The sequence below is a fragment of the Mobula hypostoma genome, chromosome 5 (genome assembly GCF_963921235.1).
Source record: "Mobula hypostoma chromosome 5, sMobHyp1.1, whole genome shotgun sequence".
Taxonomy (NCBI): domain Eukaryota; kingdom Metazoa; phylum Chordata; class Chondrichthyes; order Myliobatiformes; family Myliobatidae; genus Mobula; species Mobula hypostoma.
The window spans coordinates 172,033,324-172,056,376 of NC_086101.1; the positions used below are offsets into that span (position 1 = coordinate 172,033,324).

At 41.3% G+C, this 23,053-nt stretch overlaps 1 protein-coding gene across 1 annotated transcript in view; it reads right to left on the reverse strand.

The window, feature by feature from the left end:
* Nucleotides 1-23,053, reverse strand: part of LOC134347184 (protein WWC2-like) — a 243,406-nt gene that overhangs the window by 64,513 nt on the left and 155,840 nt on the right. The window contains exons 6-7 of the mRNA XM_063049433.1: nt 12,754-12,883; nt 10,713-10,859 (exon numbers count right to left, since the gene is read on the reverse strand). Coding sequence (XP_062905503.1) covers nt 10,713-10,859; nt 12,754-12,883 — 277 coding nt within the window. The remainder of the gene's footprint in view (nt 1-10,712; nt 10,860-12,753; nt 12,884-23,053) is intronic.

The window sequence follows — 23,053 nt, forward strand, 5'->3', positions numbered from 1 at the left end:
TAAAATGTCTTCAATTTAAAATGTCTTGTATATATCAAATTTCCAAAATATAATTGAATGTAGTCATTGTAGCTTGTTTCAAAGATACTGTGGGCTTGACAAGAAATTACTGTATTTCAGTGGAGGATCAATAGGAGACACTTACACAGTCTATTCAGTTTCCAACATAGTCAGTTGAACCACAGATCTTCCCTTTGTAACACTGAATGCACCATCATCTACCACCAGTGTATTGTGCTGTGACTGTGGAATTATGAAATTAGGAAGCAGACCAGAGTACAAACCACTGTCACTATTGTCTGTGGATATACTTCTCTCTACTGATACAGTTAACCTCACCATAATCCTCCTCTATATCTCCACCAATATCACACTTGCTTAAGTCCTATTCTTATCCATCAAGCTGTAACTGTTGAGTCCTCAGGATGGCTTTCTCTTCCATACCACTATCATTTGGCAATGATTTGTCCTCTTTCCTAGCTTTCTTCTCATTGACCATTCTTAACATCTTCCCAATACATAGACTGTTCCTGCAACACACAATAAATGCTGGAGGAACTCAGCAGGCCAGGCAGCATCTATGGAAAAGAGTAAACAGTCGACGTTTTGGGCTGAGACCCTTTTCTTGCCTGTTTCTGCATCTATGTTGATGGCACTCAGGTCTACTGTATCATTACCTCTTCACTTCTCCAGTTTCTAAATTGTCAGGCTGTTTGTCCTGCATTCAGTACTGTCTGAACAGAAATATTTCCAACTAAATAACTGCAAGCCACGTCTTCAGTCCCTGCCTCAGACTTCCTCTGGTAGCCCATTACATCCTTCTCCCTGGTGTCTGTCTGAAACTGAACCAGGAAATTCACAACCTTGACCCCACATTTGCCTCCAAGATGAGTTTTGAATCACATATCAATCCCAGATATCAGACCATCCACATAAATATCATTATCACTCTGAGGCAACACACACAAAATGTTGGAGGAACTCAGCAGGCCAGGCAGCATCTATGGAAAAGAGTAAACATTCGACATTTCAGGCCAGGACTGTTTAGGTTCTGATGAAGGGTCTTGGCCCAAAATGCTGATGGTTTACTCTTTTCCATAGATGCTGCCTGGCCTGCTAAGTTCTTTCAGCATTTTGCGTTTGTTGCTTTGGATTTCCAGCATCTACAGATTTTTTCATGTTTACCACTGTGAACTTCCTTCAGTTCATCCACTGCTGAAACTCTGCCTGTATCTTAATTATGTCTAGGCTTGATTAGTTGAGCTCAATTCTCTCATTCCAGACACTGTAAATTTGTTGTGCAAAGTCCTTCTGTCCATATCATTTCTTTCACTGGGAACCATTCAGCCTGCATCAACTAATGAAGTGCTCCCTCTTTTTTTTATGATCCTGCCCCTTACTAACCGTAATTCCTCCAGCTCTCTAATGAGCAAAAGCAACACTCCTCTTGGTTGCTGAATATAAAGTGTTAATGTCCTTAATGCTATCTACTGAATCACTGTTAAAACATATTTGCTTCACCATCTGCCCTTATCCTGTCTGGCTATAATACAGTGAGTACAGTAAGCTCATCTCTCAGTGTTAACTGCTCTCTATAATGTCCTAGCCATTCGCTCAGTTCAGGGGATTAGCAGCTGTGGCTTCAGTTGCCAAGATCTTAAACTCTGGAATTTCCCTCTCTTAAAACCAGTTGCATTTCAATGTGCATAAATACAAGTTGTTATTCAAAATTTTTGTGGTGCTATTTCACTGACTACATGTACGGCAACTACTTATCAGTATTCAAATCTAGAGCTCTTGTAGCTGAATCCTGGGAAACAAAAATCGAGATTAGTTTGAATATTTAATATCAAGATCTGTCAACACTATGTGAAAGCAGGAGATTATGCAGATGCTGGAAATCCAGAGTAACATATACAAAATGCTGGAGGAACTCAGCAGGTCAGGCAAAATCTATAGAAAGGAATAGAGTTGATGTTTCAAGCCGAGTCCTGATGAAGAGTCTCAACCCGAAACATAGACTCTTTATTCCTTTCCATACATGTTGCCTGACCTGCCGGGTTCATCCAACATTTTGTATGTGTAACACAACAATGAAGGCAGACATTTTTTCATGTTGTCGTTTAAAGTTAAATTGGATAGATATATGGACAGGAAAGGAATGTAGGGTTATGGGCCGAGTGCAGGTTGGTGGGACTAAGTGAGAGTAAGAGTTCGGTACAGACTAGAAGGGCCAAGATGGCCTGTTTCCGTGCTGTAATTGTCATATGGTTATATAGTTATATCCCACCCTGCAAAAACTCATTTCAGGGAGGTAGCACCATCAATTTGCGGGAGACTCCCAGAACTTCCGGGAGAGGTGGGATGTCTGCAATAGAGTAGCTCCTTAGCAGCTAGCCAGCTAGTTTAAATAACGTTAGCTATGCTAATGAACGAATGACACCTGTTAAACTCACCTCAACATGTCTTTTACAGTCTTAACCCACCATGGGCAATAGAAAAGTCACTGTTGCAAACAGTGCAGCGAGCAACACTGTCATTATTTTTTACCCCTATGAGGCAGGGGTACACTTTAGGGTGGTCTGGGGTGACGTACGTTTTATATTTTCTTTTTTTGGAACACTCTGCCATGGCGCGCTCTTGCTCTCTCTCTCATGCTCTCTCTCGTTCTCTCTCTTGCTCTCTCTCGCTCTCGCGCGTGCTCTCTCGCTCTCTCTCACGCTCTCTCTCGCTCACAAAAAAATTAATTTCTGTGATATTGTATATAATTCGCGGGCATCAGGGAGCCACTATTAATATGCGGGAGACTCCCGGAACTTCCAGGAGAGGTGGGATGTCTGTGAAGGTTGGATAGCCATTTGTCCATTTTCAAACTTGAGCCAACTTTTCTTTAATTTCACTCTGCAAGCATCTTTTGTCATTAGTTAGCAATGTTTTGTGCTGCTGGTCTTGTTACCATATGCAAATACACTGGACTTCAATGACTTTTTAACTCACTGCATCCACACTGCCTTTGGCAGTGAACTACCAACAATCCAGCAAAACATCTTGTACATGTTCACCTCCAAAACAAGGTCACAAAGCTCTTGCGTGTGCTTCAAATAAGTGGTAATATGCAACCCAATTCCTGTGCAAAATGGTGTTTTTTTAAAAATATACACAACGATATGCAAGAAGGAAGGTGATAAAGGCCATGGGGCTCAAAATGACCCGCACCTTGTAAACATCACGTGAACTCTGAATCCTCGCAATGATTGGACTTCAAGTGCTTAAATATTTCTACTCAATTAGAATTCCTCTGTACAAAAATCAGATCATGGCTCAAATCTATTCTACAAGATGCTTATTTTGAAGCTTGACCTGTGCATGACATGGATTTATCACTGTACGCTTAAAATGCCATCAGCAAGTATTCCAGTGCTCAGATAGCAAGCTATAATTGGACAGAGTTCACTCATATGATTTAATAGGCTATTCTGGCTGGTTTTTTGAAGAAGTTAATTGCATATATTATTGGGTACTACGTGAAGGAAGATGAGCTGCTGTCTACAGTAAACATGTAGTGTGCAAAACAGATTGGAATGCTAGCAGAGTCTGGACGGATACAACTAAAACAAAACTCTTCATGATTTATGCTAGCCTAGGATTCCATACCGACCATGGGCATCTTGTGGCTATTTTTCATGAACATTCCAGAAGTTGTATTTGGCAGTTTAGCTTGTTGGCATTCCAACCAATCCTGATGTAGGTCTCCTGTGACATATTGACTCTGGCAAGTTTTCAGAATCAGAATCAGGTTTAATATCACTGATATATGGTGTGAAATCTGTTGTTTTGCAGCAGCAGTCCGTTGCAATACATTAAAAACCATAAATTACAATAAGGAATATATCTGAGCAAAAATCGTGAGGTAGTGTTCACAGGTTGGTTCATTGTATGTTCAGAAATTTGATGGTGGAGGGGTAAAAGCTTTTCTTAAAACATTGAATGTGTGTCTACAGGTTCTTGTACCTCCTCCCTGATGGCAGCAACGAGAAGAGAGCATGTCCTGGGTGATGGGGGTTCTTAATGATGGATGCTGTCTTTTAGTGGCATTTCCTTTTGAAGAAGGGGTCACAGCAAAGGTTTAGGAAATAGAGTAGCTGCCCCGCCCCCCCCAAACCTCGGCCCATTCTATTTCTAATTTTCCTCATTGGTTGAGACAAACTAACTCAGGACGTAAAATGGAAAATCCTCAAACTCAATTCCCAAATGGTTTCAGGCATTATAAAATGTTCCAACTTTACGGAACAGGAGGCTTGTTGTCTAAAATAGGGGGAAGAAACAAAACATCCTGCAAGCACTCAGCAAGTCAGCCAACATTGACAAAGAGAAAAACAGACTGCAAATGGTAAGTCAGTCAGGCAATGAATCTCGAAAGAGAAACCTGTTTCTTTTGTCACAATCACTATCTGACCTGATGAGTGTTTACAATTCAAAATGTCAGCACGTACAGGTTTTATTGTTGTCATTTACTATCGTTCCCATTGTGAGTTGAAATCAATCTGTGCTGTTATCCACATCTCTCTTTCAAAATGATTGTCGAGTATTCTTTCCTCTGTTGTTTCTGGTAGAACATGTCCTGTTTTAACTACAAGTAGGAAAAATTTTCCTGAATCCAGTCGCGAGATTTTTATTGTAACTCTACGTCACCATACTTGTGCATTTGACAATAAACTCAATGTTACTTCACATGTTGTAATGTTGGGCTATTCAGCCCAACTTGACCAAGGTGCCTTCATGAACCAGTTGTTATTTTGCCTGCATTTTGCACATTTCCCACTCAATGTCTCCAATCCATGAACCTGTCCAAATGTGTTTTTTTAAACATTGTAACTGTAGCTGCCTCTACCACCTTCTCTGCTAGTTTGTTCCAAATATCCACCATCTTTGGATTGAAGAACTTCCCCCTCAGATCACCTTTAAGTATTTCTCCTCTCACCTTAAACCTATACCCTCTAGTTTTATACTCACCTCTCTTTGAAATAGACAGTGGCCACTCACTTTATCTACAACCTTCATGTTTATATATATCTCTATAAGATCAGCCCTAAGCCTCCTTTGCTCCAGTGAAAACAGTCACAATCTGCCCAGTTTCTTCTCCTAACTCAAGCACCCCAGTCCCGACAACGTCCTTCCTGCACCCTCTCTGGATTAATCCCCTCCCTTCTACAGGATGGTGAAGAGAAATATATGTAATATTCCAGTTGCAGTCTCTCCAATATCCTACACTGGCAGCATGGCATCCCAACTCATGCTCAGAACCCCATCTGATAATGGCAAACATGCTGTAGGTCTTCTTCTCCATTTGCTCTACTCTTGAGCCACTTTCAAGGAACTATGGACTTACAACTTTGTTCTCTCTGTTCTACAGCACTCCTCAGTCCTACGGTACACTTGGTAGGCCCTGTTCTGGTTTAACTTCCCAAAATACATCACTTTACACTTGTCTAATTTAACTTCCATCTGCCATATCTTTGCCCACTTTCCTAGTTGACCTCGATCTTTGTAACCTTAGACAACCTTCTTCACTGTCTGTCCCACCACCAGCTTTGGTGTCATTCGGAAGCTTGCTGAGTGCGTCACCAATATTCCCATCCAAATGATTAATACAAATGACAAACAGCAGTGAACCCAACACCAATCTCTGTGGTCACCACTGGTCACAGGACTCCATTCTGAAAATCAATCCTCTGATTCCCTCCACCTAGACAATTTTGTATCCAATTTACCAGCACACCCTGGATCCCATATGGTCTTACCTTCCAGACCAGTTTACCATGTAGAGCATTGTCAAAAACGGTGCTATAATCAACATAAACAATGTCCACCATGCTGCCTCTTCAAAATCTCATCCTCATTCCTGAGACACAATTTCCTATGCACAATACCCTGTTAGCTATCCCTAATCAGTCCCTGCCTTTCCAAATGCAGATAGGTGCTGGCTCTCTAAATCCCTTCAATAACCTACCCACCAGTAATGTTCGGCTCAAGGGGCTCTTCTTCCCTAGCTTGCCATTGTAGCCCTTCTTAAATAAAGACACAACATTAGCCACCTTCCCAGCTTAAGCTAAATAAAGAAAATAGAACAATCTCGTCCAGGACCCCAGCAATTCCTTCCCTTGCTACTCACAACATCCGGGTATACACTTGGTCAGGCTCCATATTCCCTTAATGGTGTTTTTCTTAGATTCCCTCCAAATGAAATTGTCTTTGTGAATCTCTTCTGAAGCCTTGTGGGAGGAGTGACTAAAATACGTTACTATTGCCCATTAGGTTTGAAAGTGGCGTGGTTCAATCCGAAACCAGTTTGTAAACCTAACCATGGCAATAGAAGGGGAGAAATGAATGTGGTTGACTGGGAAAGTACGTTGAAAGATGTGATGCTGGACAGGCTCTGGCAAGTATTTGGAGAAATAGTGCATAATTTTCAGAAAAAAATATATTCCTTTTAGGCACAGAAACCTAACAGGAAATACAGCCCATCTGTTGCTGACAGGAGATGTGAAAGATAGTATTAAATCCAAGCGACATAATGTTACCAGAAATAGCAGTAAAACTGAGGATTGGAAGTGTTTTCAATCTCAACTGCATATAGTTCTGGTTTCTTTAACTAAAGAAAAGAAATACTTGTCATAGACAAAGTGCAATGAAGATTTACTGGACTGGTTTTTGGAATGGCAGATTTGCCATATTGAGAGACATTGAGTAGAAAACGACTGTACTTTCTTCAACAAAAGAATGAAAATTGATTTCATTCAAACTTAGAAGTTCCTTTAGGGCTTGACAGGATGCAAGAAAGATGCCTCCTCTTACAGAGGAATGTTGACCCAGTCATTAATTCCCATAAAAGATGATCAAGAACTGAGGTGAGGTGCAATTTCTTCACTCAGATGGTGGTGGTGATCACTGGAATTCTATGCCCAGGTGAGTGTTGAAACCTCAGTCACTGAGTTATTCAAAACAGAGATAGAGAGATTTCCTGGATAATAAATTAGACTTTGCCCATATTTCTCCATGAACATGTGGGTTTCCTCTTGGGGCTCCACTTTCTTTCCATTAGTCACAGTCATACTTTATTAATCCCAGGGGAAATTGGTTTTCGTTACAGTTGCTCCATAAATAATAAATAGTAATAGAACCATAAATAGTTAAATAGTAATATGTAAATTATGCCAGTAAATTATGAAATAAGTCCAGGACCAGCCTATTCGCTCAGGGTGTCTGACCCTCCAAGGGAGGAGCTGTAAAGTCTGATGGCCACAGGCAGGAATGACTTCCTATGACGCTCAGTGCTGCATCTCGGTGGGATGAGTCTCTGGCTGTATGTACTCCTGTGCCCAACCAGTACATTATGTAGTGGATGGGAGATATTGACCAAGATGGCATGCAACTTAGACAGCATCCTCTTTTCAGACACCACCATCAGAGAGTCCAGTTCCATCCCCAAAATATCACTGGTCTTACGAGTGAGTTTGTTGATTCTGTTGGTGTCTGCTACCCTCAGCCTGCTGCCCCAGCACACAACAGCAAACATGATAGCACTGGCCACCACAGACTTGTAGAACATCCTCAGCATCGTCCGGCAGATGTCCGGCAGGGTTGTGTTGACTGGTAGGTTACTTCACAATTGATGAAAATAAGCCAGCATATGTTGTCTTCATGGACATTAGTAAGGTCTTTGAGAAGCTTGCCCATGGTAGACTGGTCCAGTTGGATGGAACCTACGGGATTCAAGGCCAGCTAGCAAACTGGATGCAAAAGTGGCTTGCTGTTAGGAGGCAGAAAGTGGTGTTGAAGAGATGTTTCCCCAATTGAAAGTCTGTGAACAGTGGTGGGCCCACAGGGATTGGTGCTAGGACCTTTAATACTTTATACTTTATTGTCGCCAAACAATTGATACTAGAATGTACAATCATCACAGCGATATTTGATTCTGCGCTTTCCGCTCCCTGGAGTGCAAATCGATAGTAAATATTAAAAATTTAAATTATAAATCATAGATAGAAAATAGAAAATGGAAAGTAAGGTAGTGCAAAAAAACAGAGGCAGGTCCGGATATTTGGAGGGTACAGCCCAGATCCGGGTCAGTATCCATTCAGCAGTCTTATCACAGTTGGAAAGAAGCTGTTCCCAAATCTGGCCGTATGAGTCTCCAAGCTCCTGAGCCTTCTCCTGGAGGGAAGAGGGACGAAAAGTGTGTTGGCTGGGTGGGCCATGTCCTTGATTATCCTGGCAGCACTGCTCCGACAGTGCGCGGTGTAAAGTGAGTCCAAGAATGGAAGATTGGTTCGTGTGATGTGCTGCGCTGTGTCCACAATCTTCTGCAGCTTCTTCCGGTCTTGGACAGGACAACTTCCATACCACGTTGTGATGTACCCCAGAAGAATGCTTTCTATGGTGCATCTATAAAAATTAGTGAGGGTTTTTGGGGACAGGCCAAATTTCTTTAGTTTTCTCAGGAAGTAAAGGCGCTGGTGGGCCTTCTTGGCCGCAAATCTGGCAGTACAAGTCAGGTCATTTGTGATATTGACCCCGAGGAACTTAAAGCTTTCGACCTGTTCCACTTGCGCACCACCGATGTAAATTGGGTCGTGCGGTCCGCTACTCCTTCTGAAGTCGACAACCAATTATTTCGTCTTGCTGAAGTTGAGGGATAGGTTATTGTCTTCGCACCATGCCATTACGTTCTTAATTTCCCCTCTGTACTCAAACTCATCATTACCCGAGATACGGCCTACAATTGTAGTGTCATCAGCAAATTTATATATTGAGTTCGATGGAAACTTGGCTACACAATCATGGGTGTACAGTGAGTACAGCAGGAGGCTGAGCACACAGCCTTGTGGGGCACTGGTGCTCAGAGTGATTGTAGAGGAGAGCTCGTCCCCTATTTTTACAGCCTGGGTCCTGTCTGTGAGGAAGTTGAAGATCCAGCTGCAGATCTGAATACTAAGGCCCAGGTTCTGGAGCTTAGAAATCAGTTTAATGTTTGTGATATGTAATAACACAACTTGGAAGTGAATATAGGACAACGTTGATGAGAGTAGGTTACATAGAATTAAATAATTCATTGGGAGTGGGACCACGAGCTAACATTGCCTTAATGGGCTGAATGAACTCTTATGTCATGAAGACATACGAGAAGGGAATCAAGGGATATGGGTTAGTAAAAAGACAGGAAGTCAGGCAGACAACCAGCCATAATCTTGAAGAATTGCCAAACAGGCTAGAAGGACCAGGTGACCTACTCCTTTGTGGATTGTGCCCTATGCAAATAAGTCCACAACAGCCTAACCAATAACTGCACACGTCTGGTGTTACTTTGATTTGGTAATCTTATCATTTCTTTCAAGTTGCTCTTAATGAAATAAACTGATGGCAATCAATCTGTTCTCAAGGACAATTCTGCACACAATGCCAATATTGAAACAGAACACAAAACCTTCTGACTGTTAGTTAACCTTACACAGCAATAAAACTTGAGACTGTTAATACTAGCTCTTTTCTGTGTCACTAATCACTACAAAGCAGTTCAGTTCCTCATAAACTACCAATTCACCAGGAAATCTCTGCATGGGTCTGGTTTTCTCTTAATGCCCTCTGGATAAATCTGCATACCACAGACTGCTGAATCACTAATCCAACATTTCATTTGAGGCACATTGACACATGCTCAAACATTTATATGTTGGAGAAAAATTCCTCTGAAAAGGGCATGCGTTTTTTTTAATAGTGTTTTCTCTGGGGATTGCATGTGATCTTTTGCTATTATTGGCACAAAATTGAAAAGCTTATCAGGTAGCATCAGTAAAAATCCTGCTTGACTTGCTGCACAACATGGTGGCTCGATGGAGCATTAACTTACTATGAAACTACATGAAGTGATGTTGGGTTGAAGTACGGAAGAAAGAAGGAGGAGTTTAAAGGAAGGAATTCCAGGCATTTAGGCCCAGGCCTGAGCCAGGAAGCCGACAGCAAAGTTATCAATGAAGCAGTTGCATAGAAGTTTTATACCACAACCAGTCTCATGGTTCAGGTCTACAAAATCTCTTGTGCACGAATGGCTATTCTTTGTAATGATGAGCTGAAGTGATCTTGAAGCAACCCTGCTGACTTCAGATAGCATTCGATGATGGGTGAGGCTAGAACTAGAGGTTATATGTTCAGGGTGAAAGGTAAAGTATTTAAGGGGAACGCAAGGGGGAACTTCTTCACTCACTAGGTGCTGTGAGTGTGGAACAAGCTGCCAGCAGAAATGGTAGATACAGGTTCAATTTCAACATTTAAGAGGAAATTTGGATAAGTACACAGATGGGAGGGCTAAGGTCAAGGTGCGCGTCGATGGAATTAGGCAGGATAATACTTTGGCATGAACCAGGTGGGCCAAAGGACCTGTTTCTGGGCTTCTCTGACTCCATGTGGTGATGCATTTATATAAACATTTATTTCTTCACACATTTGAAAGGTTTACTGACACATGTAGTGCCTTTCTCTTTCCCATGTCCAACATTAAGCTCCAAAAATTAAGTCCTTGCAAAAGAACAAAATTTGAAGGGATGAGCTCTGCAGTTCAAAACAATTTTTGGTGATTATACACTTAGGTCTGTGTGGCAGGGTCAAGAAAGGAAGCAAACTGAAAGGATCACTGAAAAAAAAAATGAAATACTCACATCACCAATGATATCCGTTTGGGAACCAGCATCTAGGCACTGTCTGGAGATGGAGAGATGGGAATTGGCTGGATTAGACTGCAAGCCTGATTCAGAGGTTCCCATGAGCTGCTTGGAATGGAATCGGTCTTTCAATTTGGCAAGGCTCTGTGAGGAAACAATCAAAGAAAAGATGTATTCACTGGAATGGTGCTTACAGGAACATCACAGTAGATCATTGGAAAAGAAGGTGGAATTTCCTTCAGATTTGGGAAGGAAAAACAAAAGGAAACACAGTGTTCCAGCTTTCTACCCAGTCGAGCTTTCCTAATGTAACCAAGCTTGCAACTGGATAAAGTAAAGAGTCCATCAAGAGTTAAAAATCCAAGTTAATGACATCCACTAATTCTCCATTGTCCACCTTCTTTGTTATTTGCTAAAAGTACAACAGATTTGTTAGGCAATATTTCCCTCGACAGGAATCATGCTGACTTTGACTTATTTTATCATTAGTCTCCAAATACCCCGAAACATCATCCTTAATAATGGACTCCAACACTGGTTAGGCTAACTAGCCTATAATTTCCTTTCCTTTGCCTTCTTCCCTTCTTAAAGAGTGGAGTGACATTTGCAATCTTCCAGTCCTCTGGGATCATGCCAGAATCAAGTGATTCTTGAAAGATCATGACCAATGCATTCGTTATCTCTTCAGCAACCTCTCTCAGGACTCTGTGATGTAGTCCATCTGGTCCAGGTGACTTATCCACCCTAAGACTGTTAAGATTGCCTGGAACTTTTTCCTTTGGCATAGCAGTGGCACTCACTCCTGCTCCCCGACACTCACGGACTTCTGACACACTGCTAGTGTCTTCCACAGTGAAGACTGATGCAAAGTACCCATTAAGTACATCTGTCATTTCTTTGTCCCCCATTACTACTTCACCAGCATCAATTTCCAGTGGTCCAATGTCAACTCTCACCTCCCTTTTACTCTTTATATAACTGAAAAAAATCAGTTTCCTGATTTATATTATTAGCTAGTTGACCTCATAATTCATCTTTTCCCTTCTTATAGCCTTTTTAGTTGCCTTTTGTTGGATTTTAAAAGCTTCCCAATCATTCAACTTCCCACTCACTTTTGCTATCTTATTTGCCCTTTCCTTGGCTTTTATGCAGTCCTTAACTTCCCTTGTCAGCCACGGTTGCCAACCCCTGCCATTTGAGAACTATTTCTTCTGTGGGACATATCTGTCCTGTACCTTATAAACTATTCCCAGCAACTTCAGCCATCTCTGCTCTGCCGTCATCCCTGCCAGTATCCTCCTCCAATCCACCTGGGCAAGCTCCTCACTCATGCCTCTGTAATTCCCTTTATTCCATTGTGATACTGATACATGTGACATGCTCCTCCCTCTCAAATTACAGCATGAATTCAATCATATTATGATCACTGGCTCCTAAAGCTTCCTTTTCATTAAGCTCTGTAATAAAATCTGGGTTATAACACAACACCAAATCTAAGATAGCCTTTCCTCGGTAGGCTCAAGCACAAGCTGCTCTAAAAAGCCATCTCTCAGGCGTTCAACAAACTCCCTCTCTTGTGATCCGACACCAACTTGATTTTCCCAATCCGCTTGCATATTGAAGTCCCCCATTACAATTGTGCCATTATCCTTACTACATGCCTTTTCCAGCTCCCTTTGCAATCTCAACCCCACATCTTGGCTACTATTTGGAGGCCTATATATAATTCCTATAATTTTTTTTATCCCTTGCAGTTTCCTAACTCCACCCACAAAGATTCAACATTCTCTGACCCTAGGTCACCTCTTTCTAAAGAGACTAACAGAGCCACACCACTGCCAATGCCTTCCTGCCTGTCCTTTCAATACAAAGTATAGCCTTTGATACTAAGCTCCCAAATATGGCCGCCTTTCAGCCACAACTCAGTGTTGCTCAGAGCCTCAGTGAAACAAACAAGGAAGGATGGTTCCCAGTAATTGTACAGATATTGGGCATGAACTTCAACTCACAAGTCTTTTTAAAAAAGCCTCACTGGTACCTGCATTAGGTCTTGTTTCTCTTTCTCCCCCATATTAATGGCCTTCTTGATGGTCTTCAATTCACTTAAGATGGCTTTAGCCTCTCTCAGTTCATAACCACTGTGGACTCCTGACATCTTGCGATCGATCCTATAAGAGAAGAAACAAAGATACTGATGAAAAGTAAGGAAAAGAGAAACTACATTATAGTGAGGATAAAATGTAATTATCTCAAAGAACCAATTTAAGCATTGAGACTGATACTTTCTTGGTACATTTGTCAGTCCATTAATTTTGAACAGGACAGATCTTATGAGTGAATTAATTGATTCCACGTATCCAATGGAAAACTATAAATTCAAATGTGAAAGAGTGATCTTCAGGGCCATAGGGAAACAGCATAATTGGATCACCACAGACCTAAAGCTTTCAATGTCTTCCTTGCATACCATTACGATTCCACCGTGATTCATACTTATCTGAGAATGTTCCAAAGCTCTTTGCAGTCAAAGAATACTTTTGAAATAAAGACTCTACTATAACATTAAAGAAAAATATCAATATATGTTTCCAGAAATAATTGAACAAATATCTTCATATAATTTTTTACTGAAGTGCATCACTTAAACTAACAATAACAATATGGACTAAACCCACCATTATTATAGTTCCAACTTAATATGATAAATATATCACCAGCAGTTATTCAATATTACTGCATTAGAGCACAGCTTCCCAACCTGGGGTCCACGTTCCCCTTGCTTAATGGTATTGGTCCATGGCATAAAAAAAGGTTGGAAAACCCTGCATTAGAAGTTTTGCACTGAAAATGTTAGTTACTTTCTGAACCAACAATTTAATGCTTTACTGAAACTTTGGCAACAATGTTGGTGTGAAGGGAGGGGAAAGTTTTCATTAGTTTTCAAAGTTTTCATGTGCCTGTAACAAGAACTTTGAGCACACAGAGAAAAAATATGGCTATAGATATTGTATAAATCTACAATATTTTAGTGATGGCAAATATTAGTGCTTTTAATAGCATTTGATGAATGTGTTATAACTAAAAAGCATTAAATTCAATAGCCACCTTATTATGTAAACCTGCTCATTAATGCCAATTTCTAATCAGTCAATCATGTGGTAGCAACTTAAAGCATAAAAGCACGCAGACATGGTTAAGGGGTTCAGTTGGTTTTCAGAGCAAGCTGACTAAGAATAGTGAAGAAATGTGACTGATTATTGGTGCCAGTTGGGTGATTTTCATGCAGAACAATCTCTAGAACTTAGAGTGTGGTACAAAAAGCAAAAGCAAAAAAAATTCTGATGAACAGAAGTTCTGTGGGCAAAATAATGCCTTGCTAATGAGAGAGATCAGAAGAGAATGACCAGACTGGTTCAAGCTGACAAGAAGCCAACAGTAACTCAAATAACAGTAGTATGCAGAAGACTATCTCTGAATGCACAGCACTTTGAACCTTGCCATATTCATTGATAGCCACTTTCTTCAAGTTTACAGTAAAACAAACCAATGGAAGAGGAAATATCAATCATTTCGTCTTATCAGCTCACTGGTTTAACAGCAGAATACAATAAGCCATTTATTCTCCTGGGCTTATTCAATTAAAGAATGATTGCACTAATTCTTAGCTCCATTTATCCGAATTGTTTATATATTCATTGTTACTCATGCCTATTCAAAATCAATTAATCTTGGTTTGAAATAATCAATTAACCCTTTGTATCAAGACCAGTTTCAATGGTTTCTACTGTAGGTGAAAGCCAAAAAGAAAGGGTTTTGAAAACCTGAAACAAAATACCCAAATAAGCTTTCAAGTACTATACTTCAAGTTCAAGTGTATTGTATACATGTTTTTTTGCATATATACAACCAAACGAAACTATGTTCTCCCAGACCATGCTGCACCCACACATGTATCACATACTATTATACTACAAATAAAATAAAATTCAAAATGCGCGTAGTAAGGTGTAGTATAGGTAAGCAGTACAGAAACAGCTCACTGTCCTGGTGATGAGACCTTGGTAGGGGCAGGGTATTGTATTAGTAAAATCAGTAAATTGTGAAGAGGTTCACCATAACAGCCTCTTGTGTACATGGCTTACAAGGATCTTGAACTGAGCTTGAGGGAAGAGTTAAATCAGTTAGGACTTTATTCCCTGGAGCACAGGAGAATTAAGAGAGACTTTATAGAGGTATACAAAATTATGAGTGGTGTCGATATGGTAAGTACATGCACGATTTTTCCCTTCAGGTTGGGCGAGACTAGAACTGCAGGTCATAGGTTAAGGGTGAAAGGTGAAATATTTAAGGGGAACTTGAGGGAGAATTTCTTCAGTCAGAGGTGGTGAGAGTGTGGAAGAAGCTACCTGTGGAAGTTGTGGATGCGAGTTCAATTGTAACATTTAGGAGAAGGTTGTATAGGTACATGGATGAGATGGGTTGGGTTTGTGTAGATGGGAACAGGTAGAAAAACAGATTGGAACTGGATAGATGGGCCAAAAGGGTGCTCTGTATTCTGTATAAATAAGCAATACATCCATCCTGATGTGGGTTCCTAACTTGGCCCATTAAGCCTACCACATTACATACTGTACTTGAAATAATTGAGATTTCTTTGGCAACAAAAAAGCATCTAAAGTTGAAGCAGCCAATACATTTAACAAAGACCTGCTAGAGCAAGTTTCTTTTCACACACGACCCACAAGTTACACACAGAAGATAAAACCTTCCCCACTTACCTTGCTCAGATTCCTTTCTCTCCATTTGCAAATGGCCCAGGTTGTTTGGTGGACCGTGAAGGCTGGAGTAAGTAGGAGCCGGAATCATACAGGGAGAGAGGACTGGAGTCGGGGTATAAACAGCAAGTGAGTCAGTCACTAGGGAAGGGGGTTAACCTCAGGTTGGGATCAAGATGGGTTCCCAAGAGAGAACTGTTGCGAAGAGAAAGATTTCACTTGAAGTATTTCTGTCTAAAGTTACTTCTAAGTGCTGGAAGTCAAAGGTATAATAAATACGACAGACACAAAACTGCAGCATGGTGCAAAGGCTGCACTGCAGTCTGATGTCCCGCAAAGTGAAATGCTGAAGTGACAATAATGGAATAACTGAGAGATGCAGAGTTAGCAGTGCAAGGACAGGGCAGTACTGCCTGGAAGAGGATATGAAAGAGGTGAATGCTTCAGGAATCTGATAGCGGTGGTGAAGAAGCTGTTCTTAAGTCTGGAGGTGCAGCAGTCAAACTCCTAAATCTCCTCTTAGATGGTATTAGAGAGTAAAGGGAATGGCCAGAGTGGCAATCATCCTTTAACTTACATCTAAATTTGGCCTGCTTCTGAATGAGTGTCATACAATTGGTATGTCACCCTACACTGCACTTTCTATGTAACTGTTACACCTAATTCTGCAGCAGGGGTTCCCGTCCATTTTTATGCCATGGACCAATATCATTATGCAAAAGGTCCATGGACCCCAGGTTAGGAACTCCTATTTTGTAATGTTATTATTTTACTTTGTCCTACTTCAATGCACTGTGTAATGATTTAATCCGTATTGACAGCATGCAAGACAAGCTTTTCACTGTTCTCAGTACACGTGACAATAAGAAACAAATTCCAATTCCAAAATGTGAGCAAGTAGTAATGAGATCACTCGAATCGAGTATGATGTTCTCGTAAAGAATTGTCCATTGGTGGGTGTAGAGGCCAATCTGGGATCCACTTATTCTGGTGCAGTGTGGGCAACGGTAACCACCCTTCTCCGTCAGTTCCCCTTCGTAAACCCAACACCGTGAATCCTGCTGCTTTCTCCACTTGCCGATCGCCACGGGACATAATCCGGGGTGTCAGGACGGATTCCCTTAATGGTGAATGCTTATGCGTGACTTTGTTCACCAGGGAGAGGCCGATGCACTGGCAGCCAACTCACGGACCTTGACAGATCTGGGTCAGGGCCCAGTGGCTTGGCATGCAAGGCGACTGGGGACCATTCACTCCTGCTGCCGTCTTCTATGAGGATCACCTTGTCGTGGTGGAGAGGCTTGTGAGTTTCTGAGATCTCAAGAGCGATGCAGTCTGGAGTTCAGGCATCTGGTGCTTAGCCCTAATAGAGTCACCCATGGCAGTAAGGTCAAGGGGGAGACAAAGAGCGATCCGACCAAGAATGCAATGGTGGAGCTGGCAGAAGATATGAACAAGTACCATGAAAGTGGCTCCACATCTGTATTATGCACCATGTGCTGCACAAATTTGAGCCTTTCTATCAGTTTGCATGTCAGAAAGGAGGAAGTGCTTTGGTGCATCAGGAATGCCTGGAGTCCATATAACTATGCAAACCTGCTTGTTTACAGTAACTCAGTTTAAGGTGTATTAGAGAAAACAAAACCTGACCTGCCAAAGGTTTCATACAACTTCCCATTGTTCTCTTCTGGTATTTTGTTGACAATGGACCAAACATACTTTGGATTCCAGACAAAAGTGTCAGTAAGCAAACTATTTCTCACAATACTACATTATTGAAGAGGCATAAAAGCAATCTGGCTGACTAAACTTTAACTAATTCCTTTGCGACAACCAGTTCCATAACTGCACTTCACCCATAATGCCAATTTTCCCACAACCTCCCCTTTGGCAACAAAACAATGAAAAGTTATTTAACATATAAGACTCAGTTGAATCAGAAGACTTGCCACTTTGAACTTGAACCACAGGGGATAGAATCTAGGTGCACTCACTTGCCTGGGTGGTACACTATAGTGGAATGTAGGATAAGACAAGAAAAACAGGGCAGGGACAGGAGTACCAACTTGCCTTAGTGCCATTAATCATACACTGACGCTGGCACTTCAAGGGAGTCAGGTGATAAAGAAGCATAATCAAATAAAAAGAAACCTGTAGAAAGAAAGGGCACTTTTAACGCAAGCAAACTTAAATCTCAGTTGACTTTAAGAACCTGATTTATAATATACAATGCAGCAGGCCCACCTGCCTGTTCCCCTGGCCCAGTTGAAAGAAACACAATAGGGGCAACACACACAAAATGCTGGATGAACTCAGCAGGCCAGGCTGCATCTATAGAAGAAAGTACAGTCTATATTTTGGAGGTCTACCGAGGGTTTCAGTTCGAAATGTCGACTGTACTTTTTTCCATAGATGATGCCTGGCCTTCTGAATTCCTCCAGCATTTTGTGTGTGTTGCTCGGATTTCCAGCACCAGCAGATTTTCTCTTGTTAGAGGAAAATAGGAACGTGGGATGAGGAACAAGTCATTTGGTCTCTTGAGCCTAAATCACTTTTCAATGAGATGCCAACTGTTTAATTCTGACTCTTTTTCCACATTTCCCTTGATAACCTCCATCAACATAAGTGCATCAATTTCAGATTTTAAATTATCAGTTCAAGTGTCGGTTTTGCATGTGGCAGATGTGCTGAACTTCTAAGTGTCAAAGCATACTCGAAAACATGGTCTATTATTTGGATCATTTCCATCGAATAACAGAAATTACTTTTCATTTTCTGCTATATGAGGTTCTCTGCAGATTTCTAGTATCGGTGGTATTTTGTTCTGTACAAATTTGGTGAGTCTGTGCTGCAAGGAATGTGAGGCAAAGAATGTGCTGTCTAAATAGAAAGCTCAATATTCTAATTCTGATTATCTACTGTAATTCTGTATGACAATTTACAGACCTTTGTGCATAGGGCCCTTTGAATCTCCACTGCTTCTACATTTTCATTATTTAGAAAGTTCTCTTTTTTAATCCTGCACGCTTCCCTGCTTTCAAATCTATTTGCTACAGTTAAATCCATTTGCTCAAAGTGCTAACATCTCTCTGTCACAAATCAACATCTTGTGTTATGGTTAAAGTTCCCTTCAACCTGGAATCTCAAAAGGAAATACCTGGTCATTAATATTATTGCTGCTTGTCAGATAGTGTTATACCCTAAACAGCTATTGTATTCACGACTTAATAATAGCAATTTGATCATGGACAAGGATAGTTCTGGTCCTAGGGTTGAGGTTCTGAACTGGAAGAAGGCCAAATTTGAAGAAATGAGAAAGAATCTAAAAAGCATGGATTGCGACAGGTTGCTCTCTGGCAAAGACATGATTGGTAGGTGGGAAGCTTCGAAAAGGGAAATTTTCAGAGTGCAGAGTTTGTATGTTCCTGTCAGGATTAAAGGCAAATTGAATAGGAATAAGGAACCTCGGTTCTCAAGGGATATTGCAACTCTGATAAAGAAGAAGAGGGAGTTATATAAAATGTATAGGAAACAGGGGGTAAATCAAGTGCTTGAGGAGTATGAGAAGTGCAAGAAAATACTTAAGAAAGAAATCAGGAGGGCAAAAAGAAGACATGAGGTTGCCTTGGCAGTCAAAGTGAAGGATAATCCAAAGAGCTTTTACAAGTATATTAAGAGCAAAAGGATTGTAAGGGATAAAATTGGTCCTCTTGAAGATCAAAGTGGTCGGCTTTGTGCGGAACCAAAGGAAATGGGGGAGATCTTAAATAGGTTTTTTGCGTCTGTATTTACTAAGGAAGCTGGCATGAAATCTATGGAATTGAGGGAATCAAGTAGTGAGACCATGGAAACTGTACAGATTGAAAAGGAGGAGGTGCTTGCTGTCTTGAGGAAGATTAAAGTGGATAAATCCCCGGGACCTGACAGAGTGTTCCCTCGGACCTTGAAGGAGACTAGTGTTGAAATTGTGGGGGCCCTGGCAGAAATATTTAAAATGTCGCTGTCTCCAGGTGAAGTGCCGGAGGATTGGAGAGTGGCTCATGTTGTTCCGTTGTTTAAAAAAGGATCGAAAAGTAATCCGGGAAATTATAGGCCGGTGAGTTTAATGTCAGTAGTAGGTAAGTTATTGGAGGGAGTACTAAGAGACAGAATCTACAAGCATTTGGATAGACAGGGGCTTATTAGGGAGAGTCAACATGGCTTTGTGCGTGGTAGGTCATGTTTGACCAACCTGTTGGAGTTTTTCGAGGAGGTTACCAGGAAAGTGGATGAAGGGAAGGCAGTGGATATTGTCTACATGGACTTCAGTAAAGGCCTTTGACAAGGTCTCGCATGGGAGGTTAGTTAGGAAAATTCAGTCGCTAGGTATACATGGAGAGGTGGTAAATTGGATTAGACATTGGCTTGATGGAAGAAGCCAGAGAGTGGTGGTAGAGAATTGCTTCTCTGAGTGGAGGCCTGTGACTAGTGGTGTGCTACAGGGATCAGTGCTGGGTCCATTGTTATTTGTCATCTATATCAATGATCTGGATGATAATGTGGTAAATTGGATCAGCAAGTTTGCTGATGATACAAAGATTGGAGGTGTAGTAGACAGTGAGGAAGGTTTTCAAAGCTTGCAGAGGGATTTGGACCAGCTGGAAAAATGGCAGATGGAGTTTAATACTGACAAGTGTGAGGTATTGCACGTTGGAAGGACAAACCAACATAGGTCATACAGGGTTAATGGTAAGGCACTGAGGAGTGCAGTGGAACAGAGGGATCTGGGAATACAGATACAAAATTCCCTAAAAGTGTCGTCACAGGTAGATAGGGTCGTAAAGAGAGCTTTTGGTACATTGGCCTTTATTAATCGAAGTATTGAGTATAAGAGCTGGAATGTTATGATGAGGTTGTATAAGGCATTGGTGAGGCCGAATCTGGAGTATTGCATTCAGTTTTGGTCACCAAATTACAGGAAGGATATAAATAAGGTTGAAAGAGCGCAGAGAAGGTTTACAAGGATGTTGCCGGGACTTGAGAAACTCAGTTACAGAGAAAGGTTGAATAGGTTAGGACTTTATTCCCTGGAGCGTAGAAGAATGAGGGGAGATTTGATAGAGGTATATAAAATTATGATGGTAGATAGATTGAATGCAAGCAGGCTTTTTCCACTGAGGCAAGGGGAGAAAAAAACCAGAGGACATGGGTTAAGGGTGAGGGGGGAAAAGTTTAAAGGGAACATTACGGGGGGCTTCTTCACACAGAGACTGGTGGGAGTATGGAATGAGCTGCCAGACGAGGTGGTAAATGCGGGTTCTTTTTTAACATTTAAGAATAAATTGGACAGATACATGGATGGGAGGTGTATGGAGGGATATGGTCCGTGTGCAGGTCAGTGGGACTAGGCAGAAAATGGTTCGGCACAGCCAAGAAGGGCCAAAGGGCCTGTTTCTGTGCTGTAGTTTCTATGGTTCTATGGTAATAGCAACTTATAAACATAAAAAATTTTCTTGATGCTGGAACTCCAGAATAACCTTTCACCTTCTGGCTTGTACTCCTTTTTCCTCCCCTACCTCCTCTCTGTACACGCTGCATGACTTACTGAGTTCCTCCAGCATTTTGTATGTATTAGTACTAACAATAGCACAGTTTTGAAAAGTAATTCATTGGATGCAAGATATTTGCATATCCTTCCAAGGGATTTAATAAGCCGCTTTATAATTGTGAGGACATCTTTAGTAACTAGTTACATTGCTCTAACTACAAATAGACTGCAGGACAGTGAATGCAGATCAGTTTTACACCATTCAAAGTTCGAAGTGGGCAAGCTTCAGTGCACCAATGAAACCATGGTAAACATGATGTAAAGATAGACAAGAGGCACTTGGTGTTCCTTATGGGAAGTATTCTTTCAGGAAGTATTTTAAATTGGATCTTCACTGATGGGTAATATGTTGAGCAAACCTTCGCTCTAGTCTTTCTTTCAATGTGCAAAGCTCAACACTTTAGATCGGGGGTTCCCGACATTTTTTTAATGCCATGGACCCTTACCATTAACCAAGGGGCTGTGGACCCCAGATTGTGAAATCCAGCTTTAGATCTTCAAAGCAAAAGTGGTAGTGTAAACACAATGATACCCCAACCAACAAGCATCAGTGATCAGAACTCTACACTTCAATATACACTCAGTGGCAAATTTATTAGGCATAGGAGGTACCTAATAAAGTGGCCACTGAGCGAATTTTCATGGTCTTCTACTGCTGTAGCCCATTCACTTCAAGGTTTGACATCTTATACATTCAGATGTGCTCTTCTGGACACCACTGTTGTAACGTGTGGTTGATGAGTTACTGTCACCTCTCTGTCAGCTTGAACCAGTCTGGCCATTCTCCTCTGGCCTCTCTCATTAACAAGACACAGAAATGCCACTCACATGATTTTTTTTGTTTTAAGCACCATTTTCTGTAAACTCTAGAGACTGTTGTGCCATAAATTCCAGGAGATCAGCTGTCTAAGAGATACTCAAAGCACCCCATTTGGCATTAACAATCATTACATTGTCAAAGTCACTTAGATCACATGCCTTCCCCATTCTGATGTTTGGTCTGAACAACAACTAAACTTCTCGACCACGTCTTCACTTATGTCTTGAGACGCTGCCACACAATTGGCTGATTAGATATTTACACTGATGAGCAGTTGTACAGAGTGTACCTAATAAAGTGGCCTTTGAGTGTAATCAAATACAGGTTTGCAATCTGTAACTGCCAAACATAGTGCCAAAACCTACACTAAATACAAGTGTTTATCATCTCAATAATTAGCTCTCTTATGGGGGTGGTTAACTGCAATGCCAATTTTTCCTTGACAATAGACAATAGGCAATAGGTGCAGGAGCAGGCCATTCGGCCCTTCGAGCCAGCACCACCATTCACTGTGATCATGGCTGATCATCCACAATCAGTACCCCGTTCCTGCCTTCTCCCCATATCCCTTTACTCTGCTATCACTAAGAGCTCTATCTAACTCTCTGGCATCCAGAGAATTGGCCTCCACTGCCTTCTGAGGCAGAGCATTCCACAGATCCACAACTCTCTGGGTGAAAAAGTTTTTCCTCAACTCTGTTCTAAATGGTCTACCCCTTATTCTCAAATTGTGGCCTCTGGTTCTGGACTCCCCCAACATTGGGAGCATGTTTCCTGCCTCTAGCGTGTCCAATCCCTTAATCCCTTGATTTGGGAATAGTCTAAGAAAAGCACAATTTATTAATTTTAAATGGAAAAACATACAATAATTAAAATATACAACTTAGTTTTGGTTCATTAGCATAAAAAAGTATTTTTCCATACACTATTCTTAAGTAACTCATTGTGACGTTATTGAATAATGGTGGAGCCAACCTACTAAGCCTATTCCTGTTCCTATTCCCTATGTTTCATTATGTAGAACACAGAACAGTAGATCACAGGAACAGGCCCTTCAGATCACTACCTCTGTGCTGACCAGGACACTAATTCAAACTGTGCATCTGCCTGCACATTGTCTCTATCCCTCTGCTTGCTCCCTATTGTATTCGCTTCC